Consider the following 25,794-nt stretch of genomic DNA (forward strand, 5'->3'; position numbering starts at 1 on the left):
TAAAGAAGTAATACTACAGACAAGGTGGAAGAATGGGAACCCTACTGTGGTCAGTTCCCTGTCAAGCCATCAAGTGAGGTTGGCCCTTATTCCAGCATGAAAGGTAATGGGATGATCCAAGAGAACATGAGAGAAGAGTTCCATTGGTCATGAAGCAACACCTGAAGCATAAAAGCACTAAAAGAACTTGCAAAATAAAAAGATACATAAATATTGAACTTGCAAGTCCACTCACAGAACTGACAAGATAAGATAAAGGACAGAGAAGTAAAACCTATCCTAAAGAACATTAGAATAAAAATACACACAGTTAACAATAACAAATTGACTCAAATCTATTCTCAAATTACATGTGACCAGTAGTAAAGGAAAATTAACTTATAATCCAAATAACAAACACTGAAATGAAATATAAATAAGGAACCAACACCACCCCAAAATTGACCAAAGTTACAATTACCGAAATAGAAACTATCATAAAAAACTCGTACCAAATAATTACCAAACTCTAAACATACAAATAAACTAAAGAAACTTATATGATCAAAGAATTATAAAAATCTAACTTATGAGATATTGAACAGAGAAGGTATGAAAGACCTAAATTATACACCCTTGTGCAAATTAATTGAAACAAATGGTCATTTTAAAATATTTTCAGCAATGGCGGTTAGTGTAGGCTTGCTGGACCCGCTGATTTCCTTTAATAGTTTTAATAGTTATTTTTTCACACAGACGACGTCATTAGCTGTGTTTTGCAGTACGGTCGATCAATTTTTGGGATATAAGACGAAATGTTGAGGAATATTATGTCATTCAAAATTGCGTTAGGCTTTTTTCACAAATGTGGCTATATGTTTTACTGCTAATCGGTCATCTTTCAGCAGTCATACACAATGGACGTGACTCCTAAAAATCGTACAAAGATTGTGACACTGCACAAGCACACCGGCATGAGTTACAGGGGAATCGCGGACATTGTTGGTGTTAGCCTATCGATCGTCAGCCATGTGATCAAGGTTAAGGTGAGTACCGTATCTATCACTTCGAAACGTAAAGAAAGATGTGGCCGAAAAAGGAAAACAACGCAAGAAACGACACGTACGTGGTTAGGAAGTGTGAAAGATCCACGAAAGACAAGTGACGCCATAAAAGGAGATTTAGAGGTCAAAGGAATAAAAGTCAGCTCTTCAATGGTTTGTCATAGGCTTCTTGATGTCGGTCGAAGGACAAGACCAGTCAAAAAAACTTCTTACCAACTCAATGAAGAAAAAAAATGGTATCAATGGGGTCTGAAATACAAGAACTGGATGTTAGAGCAATGGAGGAAGGTGTTATTCAGTGACAAGACTCATTTCTTTGTACAGGGTCAAAGAAGTCTGCATGTTCGCAGATCTCCAGGTGAGAAACTTCAAGAATTTCACATCAATCATTTCATAAAACATCCCTTGAAGAAGATGTTTTGGGGCTGTTTCAGCTACTATGGCATCAGAGGCTTACATATCGTAGAAGGTAGGATGTGAGGACCACAGTACATAAAAGTTTTGCGAAGAAGAGTCGTTCCAGAATTGAAAAAGAGATTTCCAGACGGATCTGGCATTTTTCAGCAAGTTCTGGCTCCGGGACACATTTAAACTTGTGAAGAATTTTATGACTACAACACGAATAAAGGTGCTGGACTGGCCTGGAAACTCTGGACTTAAATCCTATTGAAAATCTTTGGGCGATTTGTAAAGAAAGACTTCAAGGAAAAGACTGTATTACGAAAGATAAGTTAATTGAGGTGTGGTACCGCGATCCAAAAATTAGTAAAGATTGCAGTCAATTCGCGGACTCGATGCCAAAGCGGATTAATGATCTTCTGAAAAATAAAGGCGGTCATATCATGTATAAATTTGTGAATAATTTTTGGATTTTCAGAAACAAAATGCACAAAATTGAAAAAAAATCGTAATATTCTGTCTTGTTTCCAGGCGCGTATATTCCGGGCATGCTAGTTGTGCGCCGCACAGCCAACAAAATTAAATACGTAGCGAAAGAGTACATCAAAAGGTAAGTGTACTTTCTTGAATATTTTTAGGAAATCAAGTATAACATTACAGTCTTATGTTTTATTATAGCCCTCATATCGCACTTTCTCTTCTAAATAAAGATTACTCTGCTAATTTTGAGAAAAAAATATACATCGCAAGTCGTGCTGTAGGAACGCTGAACACCTTGATGGGCGGAGTCTTGCAGCTGCGCTGTGCCTCTCCCTGTAGCCGACTACAAAGAATGAAGGGAGGTGATTGGTCGAAAAACGGATCAGAGTGTGCTACTCGTTGAGCGTACCGTCTGTCGTTCTCTGTCCTATTTCTTGGATTCTCTTCAGTCTTCGTCCTTTATTCTCGCTGTCTCGCTGATAACAGAAAGAAGTATGGAAGGAAGGTTCCTTCCTTTTTCTGCCTATTGTGGAACGTTATAAACTTTTTAAAAATTAACCGTTATCAATATGGAAAATGATATTAATGAGTTGTTACGTTCTCCATTTTCCACAAAAAATTATGCGGACAAATTAAGAATTGTTCAAGCAGGCAAACCTAGGCCGCCTCTTCCAAGTCTGGTATCTACGCACAGAGATAAGAAAAATGAATATGTTCCACACTTTTCAGAATCTCAATATGATACCATTGAATTGCTAACAGGATGTAAAATTCGATCCAAGCTCTTTTGTTGGCCGTGTTTGTTATTTTCAACGGAGAAGCGGGTGTGGAATCAGCAGGGTTATACCGACTTAAATAATTTAACTGCAGCACTTCAGAAACATGAAAAGTCTCGTGCACATGTCTAGTCTTCCTTGTCGCTTAAAATGTTTGGCAAGCAACGCATAGAGACATTAGTTGACACTCAGCGGAAGGCTGAGATATCTCTCGTCACAATGAGCAAGTGAAAAAGAATAGGGAAATATTGAAAAGATTAATTGATGCAGTGTGCAAGTATATGATGAATCGAATACTTCAGATGATAAGGGAAACTATAAGGAGTTTCTCAATACCCTTAGAGATTATGACACGTGCTTGGACAGTCATATGAATACTGCTACAGTTTTTCAAGGAACATCGCCAACTGTTCAAAATGACTTAATTCAGGCTTTGTCTAACGTTTTAAAAAAGCATATCAAAAAGGAAATTGACAGCGCAAGATTTGTTGCAATCATTCTTGATGAGACTTCAGATGTGATGTCCAAGTCACAATTAACAACAGTGTTGCAGTTTGTTTGTAATGGAAAAGTTTTTGAAAGGTTCATTGGTTTCTCCGATGTCAGCGCGGATAGAACTGCTGACGGTCTTTTTAGTTATGTTGTTGATATCGCCAAGGAATTCGAAATAGAAAATAAATCGGTCGGGCAGACGTATGATGGCGCGAGTGTAATGAGTGGTCACATGAATGGATTGCAGAAAAAAAGTGTTGGATAAGTATCCCTTGGCGATTTTTACTCATTGCTATGCGCATGTTTTGAACCTGGTCTTGCAACAAGGTTTTTTCAGCATTAAGGAATGCAGAATTTTTTTCCAAACCTTGAGTGGATTATCGGCATTTTTTTCCAAGTCTTCTGAAAGATTACAGGCTCTGCATGAATATGTAGGCAGAAAATTGCCTTCTGTTGCACCCACGAGATGGAACTTTACCTCCCGTTTGACAAATACTGTACAACAAAATAAGAGTTCATTTAACTGAATTCTTTACAAACATTATTGAAAATCCTGAACATTGGGATACTGATGCTACTCTCAAATCGCGCGGGTTTCTGAATTTTTTGGAAGAATTTCAAACAAAGCTGCTTCTTGAGATATTTTCCAATATGTGTTCTTACACTGGTACTCTCTACAACATTCTGCAGAGCAAGTTCTATGACGTAATGTATTGTTGCGGTAAAGTCCAAGAGGTCTCAAGGCAAATACAGTATGACAGAAATAACAAATTTGATGATTTTTGGAAGGCAGCTTCGTCTAATGAAACCAGAAGCACGGAACCTGCATGCAAAAGATCGAAAGGATGCATGTCTGAGAAAGATTATTATCTTCAGCTATACCACAAAATTGCTGATAACACTGTATCGCAAATAGAGTCAAGATTTTCTTCCCTTTCGAAGTTTGACTTTCTTAACCTTCTTTGGCACAAAAACTACGAACAATATAAAATCGTATTCCCAGATAACTTGCTTGACACATTACAGCGCCGGTATGGGTTAATGTTTGATTACGTCCGCCTCAAAAATGAGCTCGCCGTTCTATACTCCAGCCCTGAGTTCTCAAAGCTGCAAATCTTTGAATTGGTTGAATTCATTGTCCAAAATGATCTTGCAAATCCCTTCAAAGAGGTTTTTAAAATGGCAGAGCTGGTATTAACTATACCAAGCAACACGGCTTCAGCTTCAGTTCTTTCTCTTCTTTGAAAAGAATCCACACTTGCTATCGTGCCACACAGGGCCAGGAAAGGATGTCAAGCCTAAGTTTGTTGTCAATCGAAAAAAATCTCTTGGCAGAATTGAGACAAGAGAGAAGCTTCTACGATGATGTCATTGATCAATTTGTTTCACAGACAAGAAGAATTGAGCTGATTTATAAATGAATTAAAGTTTTCTTTCCTTTTATGCTTTGCATTACCTTAGTGCATTGTGAGGTTTATAATGGCACTGGGTTTTTTTTGCTACACTTTTCCAAATGTCTATAGAATTAAGTTAATTTTAAATGAGCTAGAAAACATTTACGTTTTTTGCTTATATTTGTATGGATGCATATTTTCTTGTTCAATGTGAAACTTTTGCTTACTACAATGTACCTTAGGTAGCAGCCCACCCAACTACAAAACTCACGGTACGCCACTGCTTGTTTCAATTAATTTGCACAAGGGTGTAGTTTGGAGAACTAAGTCAATCCACATAAACTAACTAAACATATATATACCTACTGGGAGTGAGGAATGCATACTAAATATCTTATCACAGATTTCTTGGCAAAAAGAATAATACTTAAATCAGGCAATTATATGGATGTGAGGAAACAGGTAGAAAATGATGTAGAAAATAGTTCCACTTAGTAGATACATCCTTCTTCTCCAAAAATCATAGCATGAAAAGATGAAACTAAGATATGAACTACTTGTGAACTGAAGCCCATGTTTTCCCAGCAGGAATTGTTGAGCCCAAGATCAAAGGTCTTGTGTCAGAAACATTACCTACTATTGGGAGAATTTCATCATCCATCACATTAATTCTCGAATTCAGATGAACACATTACAAATATTTCTAAACCAAACAAGAAAAAACAATGGAAATCAAGCACAAGTAATGAAAACAGATATACGTTTCTGATCAAGAAAAATCGAAGTTTTGTTGTCACAACAAGTTAAAAACGCATCTGTACACTAGAATGCCAAGTTAGAAAGTGAGAATTACTCTATAATAGCACAGATGGCACAGTGCGATTGATGAAAGATAGTCACATGATCAGCATATTTCAAAATGGTGTGAAATTCATAGGTTATAGAATGTTATAGAAAAATTTTAGCAATCCTTAGAGGAAAACCAGGGTGAGGAGATGTAAGACACTATTTGTTTTTATACATTTGAAGATACTAACCTTGTGGTCACTTTTTTTTCGTTTCAGTCTGTTTTTCTTTTGGCTTAGCAGACCTGGCAAATTGCTGAGGTTTTAGTTAAGATAACTCTTTCATCAATATTAACATACAGTGGGTTACGTGACTAGTGTGTTGACAGCATGTTTAATGACTAGTATTGACAGCATGTTTAATGACTAGTATTAAAAGCATGTTTAATGACTAGTATTAAAAGCATGTTTAGTAACTAATGTTAAAAACAGGTTGAGTAAATGATAATAAAAGAAATTTGTAAAACATTTCTTTCCAACAGAAATCAATAAAAATCAGCTGCCTACTGTTTTCAAAATATCAACAGTTTCTAATCTAGTAGAACTTATTTTTATGACAATGTTCATCAACTTAAGTTAGCTGTATTTGGCAAAAGTACCAATTCAATACAATAATCCTGTTATGAAAGAAAATACAAGAAAACCATTCAACAACAACAACACAACAATCCTACTTAGAAATATTTAAAGCTTAGATATCACACAGGATTGTGTCTGAGGAAAGGCTCTGATAAATATAAAATCATTTCAGAAGTATTTACTTTCAGTGATATTTATTACTGTTTAATCTATCTTTACCATTTTCCAAACTCTGTGTGATCTGTTTCGACCATACTAAAGGTCCATCTCCACCAGTTAACTTACTTTATGTAAGGTAATCTTATTAAAGCCTATGCTTTTAATCTTTATGTTTCTATAAATTTTTTATTGTTACTTAGCTCAAAGGAAGTTTAACATGTGATGGGCATGGCTTGAACATGTGGAACTTTCCTCAAAATTTAGAAAATAATTTCAACCATGTATATTCATTTGTTTCGATTTTTGTTACTTTATTTATCTTCTACTTTTTATTGTTATGGATTCTGGTCTTTGTCATGACAATGGAAAGTGAAAAAAGTAAATAAATAAAGTAACAAAAATCAAAACATATGAATGTTTTCTTTGCATCACATCTTTTGGTATTATTTCCTATCTCAAAATCCATCTGAGTGGATGTACATAAATATAATAATTAAAAGTATCTTACTTTTTTGGCTCACTTGTACTCAATTACTGCAGCTAAAATTAATTTACTGTATTACCATCTGTCAGTTTGTGGAATGAATTTGTTCAATGCTGTGAATATGAGTTTGTGTTTCAACAAAATCAAAACAAAAAACAGTTATCTATAAAGAAATCAAGGAAGTGAAGTTCATACTAATAGTAGTTAGTCTATAAAGTTAGGCCTATCACAAGCCCTGGTATTGGGCAAAAGGTCTTGTCAGCACTAACTGTAGCAGATATAGTGTGGTGAACATATTATATATTCTTTGTTTTCATTCATAAGTTCTTAGAAATGATTTTGACTAATCACAGAATTAGAAAAATTAAACATTTTTGTTGTCATTAAATGGATTGGGTTTTCTATTATTCTTTTTATCAGATATTCTAAAAATACTCTGCCAATGATAAAATCAATCATAATATTGTTAGCAAGAGTAGGACTATTTTGGTGAAAAATATTGGATTTAGACTCAAAAATGATAATTTTTTTAAGTAAGATTGAAAATTTAAAGAAAATTATAAAACAGTGGAAGGAATAAGGATAAGAAGAAACTTAGAAAACAATTTAAGAGAAAAATTATAAGACACATTTTACAGAATAAGAAAAATTAATTTGATTGAAAACAAAATCAAAGAAAACATTGGAAATATACAATACAAAAGAATCAAAAGAAACCACAGTAAATGTATTAAAGTATGCCAATAGCATGATAAAATATCTAGAAATTAAAATGACAAATGCAAAGATCAAACCAGCCTTAATCATTTTGGCATTCACTCAAGAATATAGTTAAGCAAATTAAATATAATAAATTACATATCAGTATTGACTACATTCATATAAAATAATTAATTAACACTTATATCTATTAACATAATGAATTATACAACTAATGAAAATAAGTATTTTCAATCATTTGAATTACATAAGAAATCAAAATTGAATTAATTCAAAGTTATTCAAATTAATTGATTCATGTCACAACTTGTTAAAAAAAGGAACGATTTGAAGTTAATGTTTCTAGTTATTACTATTTCCAATTATTTCAACTATTGAACTCATGTGGGGTAATTAAATACATGGATGTAGTTTATCAATGGACCTGATGATTACTTGGTTAGCAAATACAAAAAATTGCTCAGCTTTGCTAAAATATTTTAGCCTCTTGCCTAAGCCACTACTAACTATGTAATATGGAATATCAAAAATTGTCTGACTTACACCTGTTACCATTACTGTTTTGCCACCTGTGACTAGAAAACGTCTCTGAAGAAATCCAGTAACATACTATCTCATCAAGTAATGAAGTTTATAGCAAGCCAGTTCAACATGATCATCCACTACACACCCTAACAGACAAAGACTTACAATAATGTTTTTTTCAAAATATTTTCTTGAATGGTTGTTATATAACACTTTAAGTTACAAGCACACAACCTTGTTCATGGCACATTTCTGCCAACAAGGCCTTTTGCTCCTTGCTGGAAATCAAACACATAAAGTCACCACCAAAACACTATTTATATTGTAACGTGTAGGCAAAATATTTTGTGCAAATGCATAAGGAGCTATAGGAGTACACTCAATCATTTCTCAAAATGCATAAGTGGTGTTGTACCTAACATAGTCTAGTATAAAAACACAGGATGGAATAAACAAACTTTATTCTGTCATTAGCAGTAGAAAACACAATACAATGTCATGTTTGAGACAAGTGGAGAAATTAGATACTTGTTGTGCCCTTGCAAGAGATATTGTTTTTAAAATTTGGTTTAAAATGGTGTAAATGGGTGAAAATGGGAACTCACTTCTCCTAGATAGGATGCCAGTCTATTGTAGGTTAAACCTAAACAAACAACTGGTACCAAAATTTGGGAAGATTGGGTTAAGTGCCTTGTTTTACAATACTGATCATGCTGCCCCCTGATGGAGAACAATCAAAATTAGAGAACAATAAGAGAAGAACAATCAAAATAGTTCCAACACTGAGAAGACATTGGTCATATTGTCACAAATACAACATAAGATGTGGACCGTGAACAGCTAATGCGGGCAGCAAATTGGTCAGAAAGTCCTGAGAAATAGGGAGCAAAGTCGAATGTCCAATATACAAGTGTCTAGAAACAACAGGTGTGGAGACCCTCTTACATCACTAAAACTATTTAAGGATCTATTTACAGCACAAGATGTGGATATTCAAGTACACTCATGAAATGTTTGCTAAAAGATCCATCTATGGCACAAATTGTGGAGGTTCTATATGCCACTGAAATCTTTGTTTAGGGATTCATACATGGTGCAAGGTGTGTAGGTTTTTTTAAGCCACTGAAACCAAAGCTTAACCCAAAAATGTCAGCATGGGGTCAATATGGTTCAATATCACCTGGTGTTAATGACTGAAAATTTAATACTAGCATTCTATGGTTAAGCATCTATTATCTTAAATATCCAAGCACTGCCATGGATGTGTCATATCAGACTGATTTATCACGATTATCTTTCTGAATAGCTTTGAATGTGTTCCATAGTCCACTTCATGTTTAGGAGTTAAAAAGAGTGCATCTATGAATGCCAAAAAATATTTTTAGCAGAGTTCATGGCAGGTGTTGATGAAATTAGTCACTGTACACTCTCTATTTCTGAAAGGTCAAATAAAAGTTGGTTCTACAGATTTGTCTTGGGACCATTTCTCGATTAAGGAATAAATATTCCAGGTTAAGCAATGTTTGCAGTTACAAGTTATTGCACATTCATGTAATAAAGGGTCTCCAACAAGTATGGTTCTGTACAAGATGCACCATATTTCCCTGATCTTGCTCCTGCTAACTACTAGTTATAAAGCTTTCTCACCATAATCATGCAATGAAGGTCTGGGTATTTTTGGAGAAGTTATAACTAATATCTTTGCCTGAATGGATATAACTGTTGAAGCAACAACGGCTACTAAACTGATTCCTCTATTGTCGTTTACAGACACTTCTGCAACCCTGTACACAACATATTTTACCCATATGTTACACAATTAACCCTACAGACTATACTCATTACCTCCACTAACATATCTCCATTAGCTTGCTAATACCCCAAGTATCTCAAACCTCCTCAATTTTTCTTGGACAATACTAAGTTTTTCCTTCATGGGAAAAGGTAAAAAATCAAATTCTAAAGGGCACCAAAACTAATGGCTTCCACCGAGGTTAATGTGAGAAGTATAATAAGTCTTACATACGTTTCTTAAGAGATTCAAAGATGTTACTTGAATAAAAATTAACACTGAGATTTGAAAATACCAAATTACATACCATAATACTAGAGTAAACTAAAAAGGATACCACAACTAATGGTTTTCCATATAGTAGGAATCCATTTGTTTCTGATAGAGCTTTTGAAGCCTCCTTTTCACTGGCGAGAGTTACAAATGCTTGTCCTTTCATTCGACCTTCCTTCATGACACGTAGATCATACCTGAAATCCAATTTCAATCATTTCAACTGACTTATAAAACACATCTTTTTCAGTAATGGCCCAGCAATGGCAAATCATATACTAATAAAATTAGTTTACTATTATATTATTTATCCTGTTAGGTAAACAGTCACCATTAGACACAGACTACAAAAGCCATTTTTCTTTTACTCATCTGAAACTATTCAATCACTTAAACATACTACCAGTCTAAAAAGTTTTATTGTTATATTAAACCAGTCATATAAGTTTATGTATGCCAGTAATTAACTTTAAAGAGGAGAGAGGATTTAATGGTAGAGTACTAGAAATCTTAAGACTTATTTTAAAGTTTCAATATGTCTACACAATATGGATAACACTAGGCAAAAGATTGATGAAAAAGTTCAATTACAGTAACACTTCCAAACCTGATGAAATAGGTTTGAATACTGCTAGACACTTTTATAGGGAAAGAAGGGAATTTCTCAGCACAAATAACTCAAGCCACTCCAAATTTTTACCATTTAAGTATAAAATTACATCCTTGGGAAGTGATTTACTTGTTACTTTTGTAGCATTTGCTACATGGACATTTTCACAGTCAACTCAATTCACAGTAAGTTTTATACTTGGCTTTGCCAATCATGGAAATAAAAATAACATCTACTACTGTCTATTTTTCCTTGCTACATTGTTGTTCTTACACCAAAAGGAAATAAATTTGTTCATGATTCAGTGCTGCTTCACTTTCTGGCATGGTAATAAGAAGATATTTCTAGGATTAGTATTCTCAGCACCCACAATGTACCACCTAATAAAATGCCAGAAAGAGTTGATTGGTACAAAGCAACTATGCTATATCCACCAAACCAATCACTAAAAAAGTAAAAATAAAAGTAAAATTATTAAAATATGTAAAAAAAATCATGTTGAAACAAAACAAAATCCAATTTTTGGATAAAAATTTAAAGAGTTAAAAAGGTCAATGGCTCTTAAAAATTTAAAAACATAAGTAAGGTGGACAGCGTCATCATTGCCAATGACACTGTCCAACATCAAGGGTGAACCCATAAAATATGTCTGAAATAGTGCTGCCACTCACAGTCGTAATGATGGCATGACAGTAAAACGTGGGCTATTGTGACTTGAGTGTCACACAGACCACACATTGGTGCATCAGTACCAGATAAAAGAAAACAATGAATTAAAAAACTGTGACCAATAGGTGGCCTAAGCAGGATGACTTCCTCCTTGTGATCCTTATGGAAGCAAGACAGCCAAAGAGCAATAGAAGGTTTGATCTGGAAAAGCTTGTTATCACATTGCTTATTCCAGGTCAAATGCCAACTGGCATGGAGCTAAGCTTTGAATAGAGGACCATAGTCCATGTATGGGACAGGCATGGCAGTGATAGTAACAGAACGAATGGACTTAGCTGCTCAGTAAGCTTGTTTCTGCATACCAGACCACATCATTATTCACATGTGCTATTTATAAAATTGATGTATTGCACAGTTTCTGCACAATCCAGAACAAGAGAAATAGCATACAATTCAGCAGTGAACACAGAAATTGTAGAAGGGATCCAGTGCAACCACTGAACCACTATAAACCATGACAGAGCCTACAGAGTCGCTTGATTTTGGACCATCTGAATAAATGGGAATGGAAGGATAATTCAGAGATTTTTGGCAAATAACAAACAGTATTTCCAATTGGTAATGTCTGTTTTTCACAGATGACTTAAAGATAGGTCACATTTGGGGATGGTAATAAGCCATGGTGGGATGGGTTGAACAGTGGATACAGCATCACCATCCAAGGATAGACCCAATTCATCCAATTGCACCTCAACACAAAGGCCAGAAGGAACAATGGAAGACCACCTACTCTGGAAAAGTAAGGCCTAAAGAAAAAAGAAATCACAACCCCAGGTGGGATACTGTTGTAAGGATCAAAGATATGATTGTTTGTTTGTTTTTTGAATTTCGCACAGAGTTACTTGAGGGCTATCTGTGCTAGCCATCCCTAATTTAGCAGTGTAAGATTAGAGGGAAGGCAGCTAGTCATCACCACCCACTGCCAACTCTTGGGCTACTCTTTTACCAACGAATAGTGGGATTGGGATTGACCGTCACATTATAATGCTCCCACGGCTGAAAGGGCAGGCATGTTTGGCACTAAGGGGATGCAAACCTGCAACCCTCAGATTACGAGTTGCATGCCTTAACACGCTTGGCCATGCTGGGCCTTCAAAGATATGAAGCATACAGTAAAGATAGTTGCAAACTGCAGAGGTGTAGAAAAGATTCATGAGACTGTGTACAAACTCTGAACTGGAGAAGTGCAGAAGGCTCTTATGGAGAGCCAAAGCACCTGATGGTGAACAGGGTCCAACATCTTCAAGGCAGAGGTAATGGCAGAACCAAAGACAAGAGAACCACAGTTAAGTTTTGATCAAATGATAGATTTTTCACATAAAACATCGATCTGGTCCCCAAGAAGTGTAAGAGGGGACACAAAGGATGTTCCGTGCCCTTGTAAACTTGACATGTAACTGCTTGATATGTAGAATAAAGGTCAACTTATGATCAAATATAAGCCCCAAGAACTTTGCCTCAGGAATCATGGGAAATAAAACTTCTCTGAAATGGAGCTCAAGATTGAGGTGAATACCCTGTGAGCAGAAGTGCATGCAAACGGTTTTAAAGTAAGAATAAGAAAAACCGTTTGTTGTAGTACCCTTCAGTAAACGATTGAAGGCAGTCTGTAGCTGCTGCTTAGTAAACCTCATGCTCAATAGCTTACATGAGATGTGGAAGTCATCGATACAGAGATCATTTGCAACTGTAGGGAGAGTTGTTCACTGATGAAATTAATCTTTATAATGAAAAGTGTGACACTCAAAACACAGCCCTGAAGGACTCCAAGTTCCTGTGGGAAAGAACAGGAAAATGTTGAACCCACATGGACTTGGAATTGCAGGTCCATCAAATAATGTTTAATAAAAATGGGCAAATGGCTATGCAACCTATATGAGTGGAGCAGCATGCCATATCATAAGCTTTCTCAAGGTTAAAAAAAACAACACAGAAACAAGATATCGTCACTTGAGAAAAGCTTCCCTGATTGACGTTTCAAGTCGAATCAGGCAGTACATGGTGGAGTACTGTTGTTGGAACCTACACTGGGAAGGCAAGAAGAGGTTGTTTGCTTTAACTAATCAAACAAGAAGAGCATTAACCATCTTCTCTAAGATCTTACAGAGACAGCTCGTAAAAACAACTGGATGGTAGTTTGAAGGAACTTTGGGATCCTTCTAAGGCTTAGAAAGAGGAAGGACAACAGCACGGCACCAAGAAAAACATTCTCCTGCCACATCTGGTTAAAAACAACCAGAAGAAAAGCAAGAGAGGCTGGAGAGAGATAGTGCAGCATCTCGTAGTGAATACCATCAGGTCCAACTGATGTTCTGCCAGACTGATGAAGAGCAAGATTAAGTTCCACTAGTGAAAAGGAGTGATTATAGTCATAGAGACAATCAGTCCAAAAGGAAAGAGACCTCATGTCTTGATGGTTAAGAAGGTGAGGGATGAAGCTAAATGCATGAGAAAAGCTTTTTCTGAGAGCATCAGAAAGCAAGATTGAAAGGGAAGCAAAGTATACTGTCCACTGACTTTTCTAATCCTGTCCCATATAACTGGTGGTAGAAGAGATGCCAGATGTGTATTGAATCCATTATTCCTTCTAGCTTTGATGTTTGACCCACTGAGCATGTGCACAGGCCTGCTGAAAAGCAATGCAGTTTAAAAGTGTGGAATATCTACAAAAGGTATCCCAAGCCTATTTTTGAGCCTTCCATGCCAAGTGGCAGGCAGGATTTTGTCAAGGACAAGGATATTGTGGAAATTGTGTTGAGGTTTTAGGAATACACTGAGAAGCAGGCTGGACAATGCTGTCTGTCACTGCTGCCATGCAGTTGTCTATCGATGGCTTACTGATGACTGCAAGATCAGGTTCCAAGAGAGCAGTAAAAGAGGACCAGTTGGACTGGTCCAACTTCCATCAAGGCACAAGGGTTGGGTGACATCAACCATGGATAGTCTCTATCAAAATGATAGGAAAATAATCACTGCCACATGGGTTACTGTCAACCCTCCAAGAAAAGTGAGAGAAAATGAAGGGGAGCAGACAGAGAGATTAGTATCAGTAAAATATTAAATAGGTGCATGAAAATAAGTATAAGAGCCAGTATTGAAGAGAGAAAGTTTGTAATCCAAGAGCATATGCTCTATGGAAAGACCCCTCACATCAATATCAATATCAGCACCACCCCATAGGGAATTATGTCCATTAAAACCTCCCAGGATTAAAAAGAGAGAAAATAACTGTTCAATGAGGCATCAAGGAATGACTGATCATAGGTCTCTTCAGAAGACAGGCAGAGGGAACAAAGAGATGGTACGACCCAAGGAAACATGGATTGCTACAGTCTTCAAGGGTGGATGGAGAGAGAACAAACTGTTCAACCAGTAGTTCCATCCCTTCATGCACTTGTCTATCACACAATTTGTCATTTCTGTTCAAAGAAAACTGCTCAAGAGTGATTGCATCGGCAGGTTTTAGAAACGTTTCCTGTAAGGAGACACACACAGGATGGTGAGAATCAATAAAATCCTTAATGTTATCTATATTTGAAAGAAAACCCAGACAATTTCACTGTATTAAAGTGCCCGTTTTTATCTATGTGGAGGAGAATGGAGCAGGAAGCCCTTCTATTTTTTACTATGTTTTATTTCTTTATTAAATGAAGGTCAAGCAACCTCCATGGATCCTGACCTGGGTTGGGTAAGCCTGACCTGGGTTGAGTAAGCAATAATCCTTTTGCATTTCGAAGCTGCAGAAGAGAACATACCTGAGGAAACACCTGAACCCAAAACTAAAAGAAGTGGACCCAGGCAGCCACAGGAAAGAGTGGCATGGAGAAAGATTGAAGTATATGTAAATTCGTCAACTATATAACCTTGGAGGGTAAAAGATTCTTCATATGTTTTGCAAGTAACTCTGCTGGAGCCATGGAGAGATCTTTCTGCACTCCTACTGTAGCAATGGAATGGAGTGCATCAGCATATGTCCGAGATGGAGTAGGGGGGACAATAACTTCCAAATATCTGGGTAGGAGACATTGTTTATAGTCTTCAAGCATTGCACCTCTTTCTCCTCCACCCATTTAGGGCAAGAAATAGAGTAAGAGGAGTGTGAACCACTGGAGTTAACACAGTGTGTTTCCACTTTGCACTTGTAGGCATCGTGATCTTTGTCATCACAATGAGCACATGTTAAAGACCCACAACATGATGTTTTTGAGTGACCAAACTGCTGACACTGGAAACATCCGAGAGGGTTGGGAATGTACGGATCTACCTTAAAGATCAGACAACCTGCTTTAACTGTGGCAAGAATACGTGATGATGTAAACATCAATATCAGAACATTAGTAGAAATCACAATTACATCTTTGCGAGTAGAGATTCAGTGCACTGCAGAATTGCCTTGGCTGGACAAACCAGCGAGGATCTCCAACTGAGGATTGTTCTTTAAATCCCTCTCGACTGTAACTTCCCTGGAAGAATTCAAAGTTGCATAGGGAGTAACCTCTATGGGTATATCCTCAATGGCCTTCGATTTCAAGGAGGTTGGTATGTTGTGGTAAAGATGTTTCCACTAAAATGTTCCCAGAGCATAACTTCTTTACTGACTTGAGAAGCCAGCAAGCCCCTCTAATCCCTTCTGAGTGTGCATTTTCTTATAGCAAAGCCACATCGGGCTATCTGCTGAGTCCACCAAGGGGAAAAAAATCCCTGATTTTACGGTTGTAAGTTTGTAGACTAATAGCTGTAACAGTGGGGGACAAATTCATTTTGAATAACAAAGGGAGACATCTGTCCTAAGGATTTCTCAAATCAGGAATGCATAATTAGAAATTGAGGTACAGAATCTGACTGTGATGGTAACTGTACAACAGAGTTGTCCATCCGTGGTCATTTTCCAATAATCTGGTTTTTTTAATTTTTTCATTTATATTTATTTTTTCATGAATGGGGGTATCTATAATATAAGCAATACATTTTGGTGCCCATTGACTTCACTCACCATGGAGCCTTATGAGAAAATGCACCACAGTGGCAAACAAAAACACTGCAGCAGTGCCAAGGTTTCATGAATACTATACCCAAACACTACCATCGGACAAAATTTTCACAACACTCATTGAGAATGTCCAACACTGATACTCAATTAACCCTTGTCCAAGTACACCAGACAAATTACCCTGGAAGGGCCACACCAAAGCTGCCCGTCTACAGGCCAAAGTGGAGTGTCAGGGATAAAACCCTCAACCACTAGGATCCTCCCATCCCCTTCATGAGTTGCCATACACAGCAAATACGTAGGCAGATGTTTAGATCCCACAGGAGGTAAACCGAAAGTACAAAACCATGTACAGAAATCCACCTTGTTGGGGTCAGAACGAGGTAATCAAATGTCTTTTAACTTGTACATTATATGGGTGGGAATGATTCTGAAAGGGTTGCTGTAAAAGTGAAATTATATCTATACACACTCTCACACATATTTAAGATAAATTATTTTAAAGATTTAGCACAAACATTAAAGATAACAGAAAGGTTTACACTTACATGTTCTTTTCAACCTCTGAATCTCTGTCAATGTACCTGCCATATATCCAGTGCAAATCCTGAAATGTAAAAATGTATTATTACACAGTTTACAATATGATAAAGCAGCTCTCACTTCCATCCTTTACCTGACAATGTTTAACACAATATTATATCAACATTCACTACATTAAATAATACATGAAACTGTACATAACGTACTGCACTATTTACAATTGAATACAACTCATTACATTGTTAGCAACGTATCATTACACATTGTTAACAAGAGGATAATGTACACAACTGACAATGAACTATTAACAACATAACCAACACTACACAAGTTTTAATACAAAACAAAATTTTCGTCTTACGCACCTTTTCAACAACCTGTTTAGCTAGGTTTTTAATATAAAGTCTGGAAGATGGTTCTCCTGCCTGATAATTTCTGAAAACTGAGAGACTTTTTTTTTCTGTAAAAGTCCAAATAATACCAGATCTCAAGATTCAGTCACCACATGCCACAAAATTAAGTACCATATACATTAACAAAAACAATGAAAATTTTAAAAAGACCAATAAATGCCAAGTTTTTTTCTTACATGACATCACAGCCAGCTCTTTCTAGTCCTCACCATGTCTTATCTTGCAGAAATACTTCAAAAGATAACCATACATACAACCTAGATGTAACAGAGGCCCACTGCCTGAATCATCCTTTGAATAACAATAAAAACACATCCTAATGATCTGAATAACTAGAGAACTGATCTTGATGATCAGATAAGGAATCTGTATCAGTTCCTGTGCTGATAGAATCATTTTACTCTAAATTTTTTCTGAAAAGCTGTTATAATAAACATGGTAGCATTCAAATTATACAAATGTTTAAAGATTAATGTGAAGCTATCACAAAATTAAAATCTAAAACAAAGTCACTCTCAAACCTTATTACCCTGATTGGCTAGCTGGAGATTCAAAATTAACTTAAGCCTAAATTAACCATTCTGATAAATCAGCCTTGTTAGAAGTAGCTTGGGATAACATTAATTTTATTTCATCAATTACATTTTCAAGTCGCGAGTGCCAAAAGGTTGGGAACCCCTGTGATAAATAATCATGTTGTTGTTATTACACAGGATTTAATCTTATACACATATATGTAGGCACATAAATTGTTATATAGTAGTTTTTTAATCCTAACAAAAAACATGAAATTACATATCAAATCCACTATTAATTTACCTTTTTTAGTAATTGTATTTTTTTGTAGTTCTTCAGATGACACAAATTTTGATCCAATCCACATAACCTGATCTTCATAATCTTCCTTTGTATCATCATGCACTACATCTTGTTGAGGAACCAGCATACCAAATCCACCTTCTTCAACAGAAACACTCTCTTTGGTTTCACTAACATCTGGAAAACAATAAGGATTATCTTAGAATCTAAAATTTAAATTGGTTCTGTTTGAAATATTATAAACAACAACATAAGATTGAAATATTTTTTAACCTCTTTCACAAAAACAAAGGATTTGTTATTAAGATCAATTTAATTTGACGGAAAAGTGTACCTCTGAAAAGTTAGTATTATTTTTTTTAATGATACAGTTCTCCCAGGAAGAAAGTTGTTTTTGTAGTTAACCCATAATATATATTTTTACACACCATATTTTGCATATAGGCCTAACAACAGGCTTAAAGCTATATGGCTAAATTTATTTTATACCTACTTGTAACAACAGACTTGTACTTATTTAGACACAAGCATTTAATTAAATAAACTTAGTTAGTTTATTTGCTTTATTTTTGCTGTAAATATACATTTATGTACGTCATTCATTTAGTTACATTCATATGTATACACGTTTCTATGTATGTAATTTAACATATACATAGGCCTATTGAGAGGCCCACTGCCCATCAGAGGGCTTATGAGAGCAGCATAAAATGTGTAAAGAATATATCAAACAGTACATAACATTAAAAAAATATTAACCATGACTGCAGTCATTTGTGCATGTACGTGCTATCATTCCACAACATACCATTTGTTAACTCTCTCCACAAAGGTTCAATTAATCTGATGGATCACAATCTTTTTGTACTTTTAGAAAGTCTATAAATCTGATGCTACTAACTTCTGATATAATGTGCATATATTCACAAAGTTTATCAGTCTCTTTGATAACATTATAAGCATTTTACAAAGCAAAAATCACATTTTTAATAAACTAAAAAAAAAATGTAAAAAATATTAGTTCTGAAATACGGAGCACATGTTGTGAATAATCCATGTGCAAAATGTTGAGATTCATGATACATAAATTTCATTTATGTAATTTCTAAAACTGGCATTTTATCTGCTATTATTTTACCCTAACTCTACATAATGTTTCTATATTTGATTGACCTTATAACCTCCTCCACAAAAAATAGAAGCTTCTAGAATGACTTCAAATGCAGCGTGAAGCTGAATTCATTTATCCTGAGTACCTTTAAACTCACAACAGTATAAATTACTTATAATCAAACATTGTTACATTGCTCTTTGACCTATGTTTAATTACTATTCTTACCATTATAAGTTGAAACTCACTTGGGAAATGTACAGCTCATGTTATTCTATCAAATTACATAAGGCATGAGCTACTCCGAGATGCCTGTGTACATGCTTTTTCAAATACTTTTATTATTACTGTTGTTTGTTTTACCTTAACTCAACTTAACTAAACTAGAGAAATCCATTTTCACATTTTAATTATTTTCATAATAATAAATAAAGAATAAACATGAAAAATAAGAAATAACATAAAATAGTTAGTTTTTTTTCTTTGTTGTTCTCAATTGTTAACCCTACTTTTTTATACTAATGGTAATAGTGCATTAAATGAGTTTTACATAATTAAACAATGAACCAAAGAACATAGACTAATATTATTACATGCAAGAAAGCATATTACTTCCTCTACCAATCACAATTTTCCTGGCTTTCTAATTATACTACAAGAGCCCTTACAAATTAATCCAAACTAGCCATTGTGATTTCAATGCAAACAACAGTTGTATTATAATTGAAATTGATTTTAATCTATTCGGAACATAATGTGTCACTTCACAGATGAAAATAACTTTATATTAGTTATACGTAATATAAAATTAAATAGAAGAGTGAACTGTTAACAATACTGAAAGAGGTGATGGGGTAGGTGGATGCAGCAGGAGAGGCCCAAGTTTCTATTTGACAGCCTTGTAGCCACACATAATTGAATATAAAAATTATAGTTTGTAAGAGAGGATGTGACGGGGTGATGCTGCAGGAGAGGCCCAAGTTTCTATTTGACAGCCTTGTAGCCACACATAATTGAATATAAAAATTATAGTTTGTAAGAGAGGATGTGCAGGACGGGGTGATGCTGCAGGAGGGGGTCCGAGTTTCTTTTTGACAAACTTTTAACCACACACAATTGAATACTATAACGAATATGGTTTGTCTGAGCAAGGACAATTTTTAAGTATGTAATTTATGTTTAATTCTGCAGAGTTTCTTCAGAGAGGAGAAGATACTTAAAAGAAATGTCACGTCACACTACGGAAAATCGGGTTTTTTTAAAATAATGTTTATAAAATGAAGAACTTAAAATTTACACATTATTAAAATAAAGATTACTAGTCAACATTTTATGCTATACTAATGGCACAACAAATAAAAATGTTAATAACATTTTAAAGATACCAAAACCTTGTGTTATGGGCATTAAAGGATACCCATAGTAAGAGTTAAAACCTTGTGTTATGGGTATCCTTTACTGCAAAAATGAACATCATTTCATAAACTATTAGAAGAGGAAGCCAAATACACAGAAATGTTTCTCCAGGGACCATGACAGCTCTTGGGAACCCTGCATGGACACATGAATTCAGAGATTATTAATTCTTAGCTAAAATTTAAAACTGTAAAAATGTCGTTTCTTTAAATGTTTCTCCCCCAGTAAGACTCACCTTTATTACTTGATACTTCCACCTCTGCAGGCTTAATATTCAGTTGGATTTTCTTATTAGCCTGGTTCTCTGTAAATCCTACTGGTGTTTCAAATACTTCTGTAGGGTCAGTTCGTACAGTTACTGTTGCAGGAGGTGCCTGTAACTGCTGTAACCTAGGTTTCTTAAACTTTCGCTTAATTCGACGGGTAGGACGTTTAAGGGGCTGCAATGTTTCTTTTCTAAAATAAAAATGAAAAATATGAAATACTCTAAAAAAAAGTAAAGTCAATTTTTAATAACATCATCATATGACTTGGTATAAATATCTCAACTGTTGTTCTGCTATATTTTAGATAAGTTCTATTTTAAGAAAAGCAACTATATTACAGTTTCATCATCAAGCCTACAATGACTTTTCTTCATGTTGCAACAATTACATACAGGGTGTGGACAAAAAAAGAGGTTCCTCTTGAAAATGTCGTTAATTTATTATATCTTTTATTAGACAATGAAAACCTTAAAACAATGTTTTTAAAATGCACTCAACGAGATATTCTAAAATATGATCTCAAATTCTAATTTGGACACTGGCTTTCATAAATACCCAAGCTTTTCATGATTTTAGTTACACTTTCTCATGAAATGTGTTGTACACCTGCTGTAGTTTCTGATATCTTCTCATTTCAGTTAGCCTACAAAATGATCAAACAAGTTTCTCTGCAATAATCAAATGCAAAAATGAAACTCAAAATAACACAATCCAGTTTCACAAGTCAATACTTAGTAAGTATTCCCTTGAATTTCAGTAATGCTTGAGATCAACTTGGCATGCTTTCAATGAGTTTGTGCCAATATTCCTGAGTGATTGACTGCCTTCCTTCTTTAAGTACTTCAAAAACATTAATATTTTGTGTTTGGCTTCGTTAATTGGTTTAACTCAGCCCATAAATTTTCAACTGAATGATATAAGGTGAATGATCTGGCTATTCCATAACATCATTTCTCTTATTTATAAGATATATTTTAATGACTCCAGATCTTCCATAAATTAAGTTATTAAACTCTAAAACAGTTATCTTCCTTTCAACAACATGGTAATCCAACAATTGACATGACCAATCTCATAAAAAAATGAAACATTTGTGTTTAGATTGAATAATCTTATGATCAAATGAAGAATAAAATGTCAAGCTATTTCTTCTCTAATTACTGTAAACTTAGTATTTTCCAACCTTATATTCCTACAAAGTTTACAAAACAAATGTTTTTTCATTCTTTTTTTATGCACACAAAAGTGGACTTTTCCCTAGTGAAACATTTCACAATATTTAATAATGTTGTAAGTTAACATTTAGAATTTATCAACCTAAATACTGTTGTATGGTGATATATAAAACTACTTATTGAAAGAAGTGTTTGGGTTAATATATATAATGGAAAGTTTTAATACAATGTACAAATAGTTATTTTGTTACCTGTGTTACAGTTTAAGGATCTTCTAACTTTACCCTTCTATATCTAGGCAATAATACATCTTTAGTCAGGTAATTGTTTATAAAGGTGTTGCACATATTTAGTTAATGTCCTTATGTTGAATGTTCCATAAAGCTATTTGAGATCCAACTGTATAATTGTCCTTTTATACTTTATAAAACAATTTATAAAGGACACAAAGTTCTGCTAATCTTCTAGCTCAGATAAAAGTTTCGTAACAAGAAACTGTTCAATAAAGCTTTAAATTTGCTTAACACAGTTTGTCTTGTTTTCTCTCTTGAAGTGAAATTTGTATTAATTTCAAGGAGTGGAACAGAACCTTGTACATATTAGAATGAGTTGGGGGATATTTCCATTGAATGTATAGTGAAACTAACTGACATAAGTCATCTAGATAATGAGATAATGAAACAGGACTTTTCACTGATTTGAATAAATGGTATATTTATGATTTTTGCCCCTGTATGATTTCTATACAGAAATTAGAGACAACCAATAATTTATTGTTGTGTTAAAGATTTTGATTATTTGTATACTTGTTTGTTTCCTTTTCTTCATTGTATATGTTAATTTTATTTTCTGTTTAAAATTTTTTTAAACCTGCAACATACTGTCCATACTTAATGTTTTTCTATCAGAACTTTGAGTACCTTAATACCACATTTCTCTTTTTATAAAAACAACAATTTACTTGTCTGTTTCACTTTCTATTTCAGACTCTTCTTCTGAAGTTGTTACATCCATTTCTTCTTCTTCCAACATATCCTTTCCAACTGGGTTGACAGACAGTTGAACATCTGGCATCACTGGTGGTGTAGGAGTTAGAGAACCAAATGGAGCAGGTAGATTCATCTTATTCATCAGATGAAGAACCTTGGAGAAGGTTGAATTTATTACATTGTAAAATGATATTTAAAGTCAATACCATTTGACATCTTTCTTAATTACTTTGGTCATGAAATGTTAAGATATTAATTAATCAATACAAACCATGAAAAATTAATAAGGATTCTCTCTTCAGTACATAACAAGATTGGCTCAGAAGTATAAAAGAACTGAATCATGAAACTACAGCAAGAAATGTTTCCAGAGTTTGAAATAACATTTAATTTTCAGTAAAAAAACTAACTTTTATGTGCCATCACATAAATGTAACTAATTACAAGTTACTAAATGATGAACTACTCAGAATGAAAGGCATTATAACATTCATGGAATATGAACAGATGCAACAATTTATTTTCAACTGTAATTTTGTCATTTAAAAAGATTAAGTAACCTAGACTGTGTACATTAAAAATTTAAAGTATACAGTGCATATAATACATGCAAAAATAAGTGTCTTAAATGTCATAAAATACAGATTATAGAAGTAAAAAGTAATTTACAGGAACAGAGCGCTTCTCCAGACTGCTACATCTGCAAAATATTTAAGACTAACATATGATTGTAAACTTACCTGGACAAAACATGTAAATAACACAAAAACCAAAATTTGGTGAAGAATAAACTATGCTAGGAGTCTAACTGGTAAAAATTATGGAACAACACCTGAAAACATCCTTAAAATATACAAAACATATATAAGACCAATAGTAGACTATTCAGCTCCTGCATGGATTAATGTAAGTAAAAAACAACTGCAAACCAAACTAATATCATTACAGAATACATTAATTACAACAGCATATAGAGTATACCTAAAACCACTTCCTCAAAGTTCATGTACAAACATTCTAATACACAAACAATACCAGATAGACTTCTACATAGTACAATAAAATATTTCGATAAAAACTGGAGAAAAAAAAAGCTGTTATGCAAACTAGACAGGTATTTCATATACGATGAAGAGAGTCCTAAACACCTCTCCCCGATAAACTTATACATTTGATCATTAAGCTAGAATTAAGTATTAAAAAAAACAATAAAAATAATAATAATATTTATATATATACTAGTGCTAAAATAAAACAGGCCACCTATGTTCTAGACTTAAGAAAATCTGAAAGAACAATATACATGGACATTGCCCTGTAAAGTGCCTGAGTCATGTTCATCACTCTGGCCATCATGTATTTACTTTAAATATAATAATAAGTCCACTCTAACAATGAAATGGAAGAAGGAAGAGGTCTAGTGTACCTGACCCACCCGGTATACAAACTTATATAACCAAACACCTAGAGAGAGAAGCAAAAACAATGGTTTAGTTCTTAATATTTTTACATTGTTGTAACTTATATACCACATTTACAGTCACACTAACTGTGCTACATAATTGCAGAAATAAACTTACTAACGTAATTTGAGGATGATTGGTCAAATAACTCAAAGTAAGATGTCGTTTGAGAATAAACATTCTCTAAATTATTCACTCTACTGACTAAAAACATCACTATCTTTTCCTTCACTGCCCCTCATATTTATAATCTAATCCTTGGATTTAGTGTTAAAATCTGATGCTTAAATTTTTAGAATTTTTGATACAACCATTCATATGTCCTTCAGCAAACATTTAAATTAAAACATTAAAAGATACAGCTTAATTGTTTTTTTAAATTTTTACAGCAATGTTTCTGGTTAAAATGTATTTACTTTCAAATTTATAATTCTTAATAAGTTCTGCTAGGAGGAGTGACACATAACCACATCCAAGTATTTGAATTTTGAAAAAGTTTTCCAAGATTACAATAAAAGTTTGAGATATTATATTTAAACAAGTTTTAATCCATGGCAGATTTAAAAAGAAAACAACTTAAAATATCAGTTGTAGATGAATTTTATTAACTCTCCTGCTGCATGTTCAGTTGATTTTATCAAGTGCAAGACCCCAAACTGAGCCTCATAGTTTCCACAGTTTAAATTTTGTATATTTTCTATTTTAACAAAATTTGGTATGCACTCACTAAACATTACAAAGCACTTGTATACAAAATAATCAATACTTTAAATTAACTATTTTTACTGAAAGTTTGTCTGAAGATACTGAGTCAGAGTGTTGAACACTCATGTTAAGATTAAAATACTTTTCTTTTTTTAAAATTGTGAAATTCTATTTGCATAATCTCTAAAAACCTCCAAAATAAGTTTTAAGTTTTTTCAGTAAAACCTTATATTTTAACAGTAAATTTTTTAACCTTAACCCTATATCCATTCAGTCAATCTGATTAACCTCAGAACCACCATAAAAAATATGAGAAATAAATCTAAAGTTTCCTTTTTCCTTCCTAGAATGACTGCAACCTATAGCATTAAAATAGAATTGTTTAACCATAATAGTTTAAACTCATAATATATTTGTAAATGTATAGCATGTTACCATATGAAATTACATAATTACATTGCTTGTGGGCATGCTTCATGAAGAACTGTTTTTTTTTTATCTTACCTAATAAGTTTACAATTTTCATATTTTGATTATGTTTATGACAAAGAGTACACATGAAATACAAGAATTATTGTATTTACCTGGTCTTTTTTCTTATTCT

General features: G+C 34.0%; 1 protein-coding gene across 3 annotated transcripts in view; it reads right to left on the reverse strand.

The window, feature by feature from the left end:
• The window catches only part of LOC143230051 (RNA-binding region-containing protein 3), a 52,818-nt gene that overhangs the window by 4,016 nt on the left and 23,008 nt on the right, over positions 1 to 25,794 (reverse strand). For all 3 annotated transcript variants that reach the window (XM_076463037.1, XM_076463038.1, XM_076463039.1), the window contains exons 7-13: positions 22,995 to 23,176; positions 20,828 to 21,048; positions 18,066 to 18,242; positions 17,199 to 17,293; positions 16,839 to 16,897; positions 10,026 to 10,158; positions 5,622 to 5,685 (exon numbers count right to left, since the gene is read on the reverse strand). In XM_076463037.1, the coding sequence (XP_076319152.1) occupies positions 5,629 to 5,685; positions 10,026 to 10,158; positions 16,839 to 16,897; positions 17,199 to 17,293; positions 18,066 to 18,242; positions 20,828 to 21,048; positions 22,995 to 23,176 (924 nt within the window). In that variant the 3' untranslated portion in view covers positions 5,622 to 5,628. The remainder of the gene's footprint in view (positions 1 to 5,621; positions 5,686 to 10,025; positions 10,159 to 16,838; positions 16,898 to 17,198; positions 17,294 to 18,065; positions 18,243 to 20,827; positions 21,049 to 22,994; positions 23,177 to 25,794) is intronic.

Source organism: Tachypleus tridentatus, chromosome 10 (genome assembly GCF_004210375.1).
Source record: "Tachypleus tridentatus isolate NWPU-2018 chromosome 10, ASM421037v1, whole genome shotgun sequence".
NCBI lineage: Eukaryota > Metazoa > Arthropoda > Merostomata > Xiphosura > Limulidae > Tachypleus > Tachypleus tridentatus.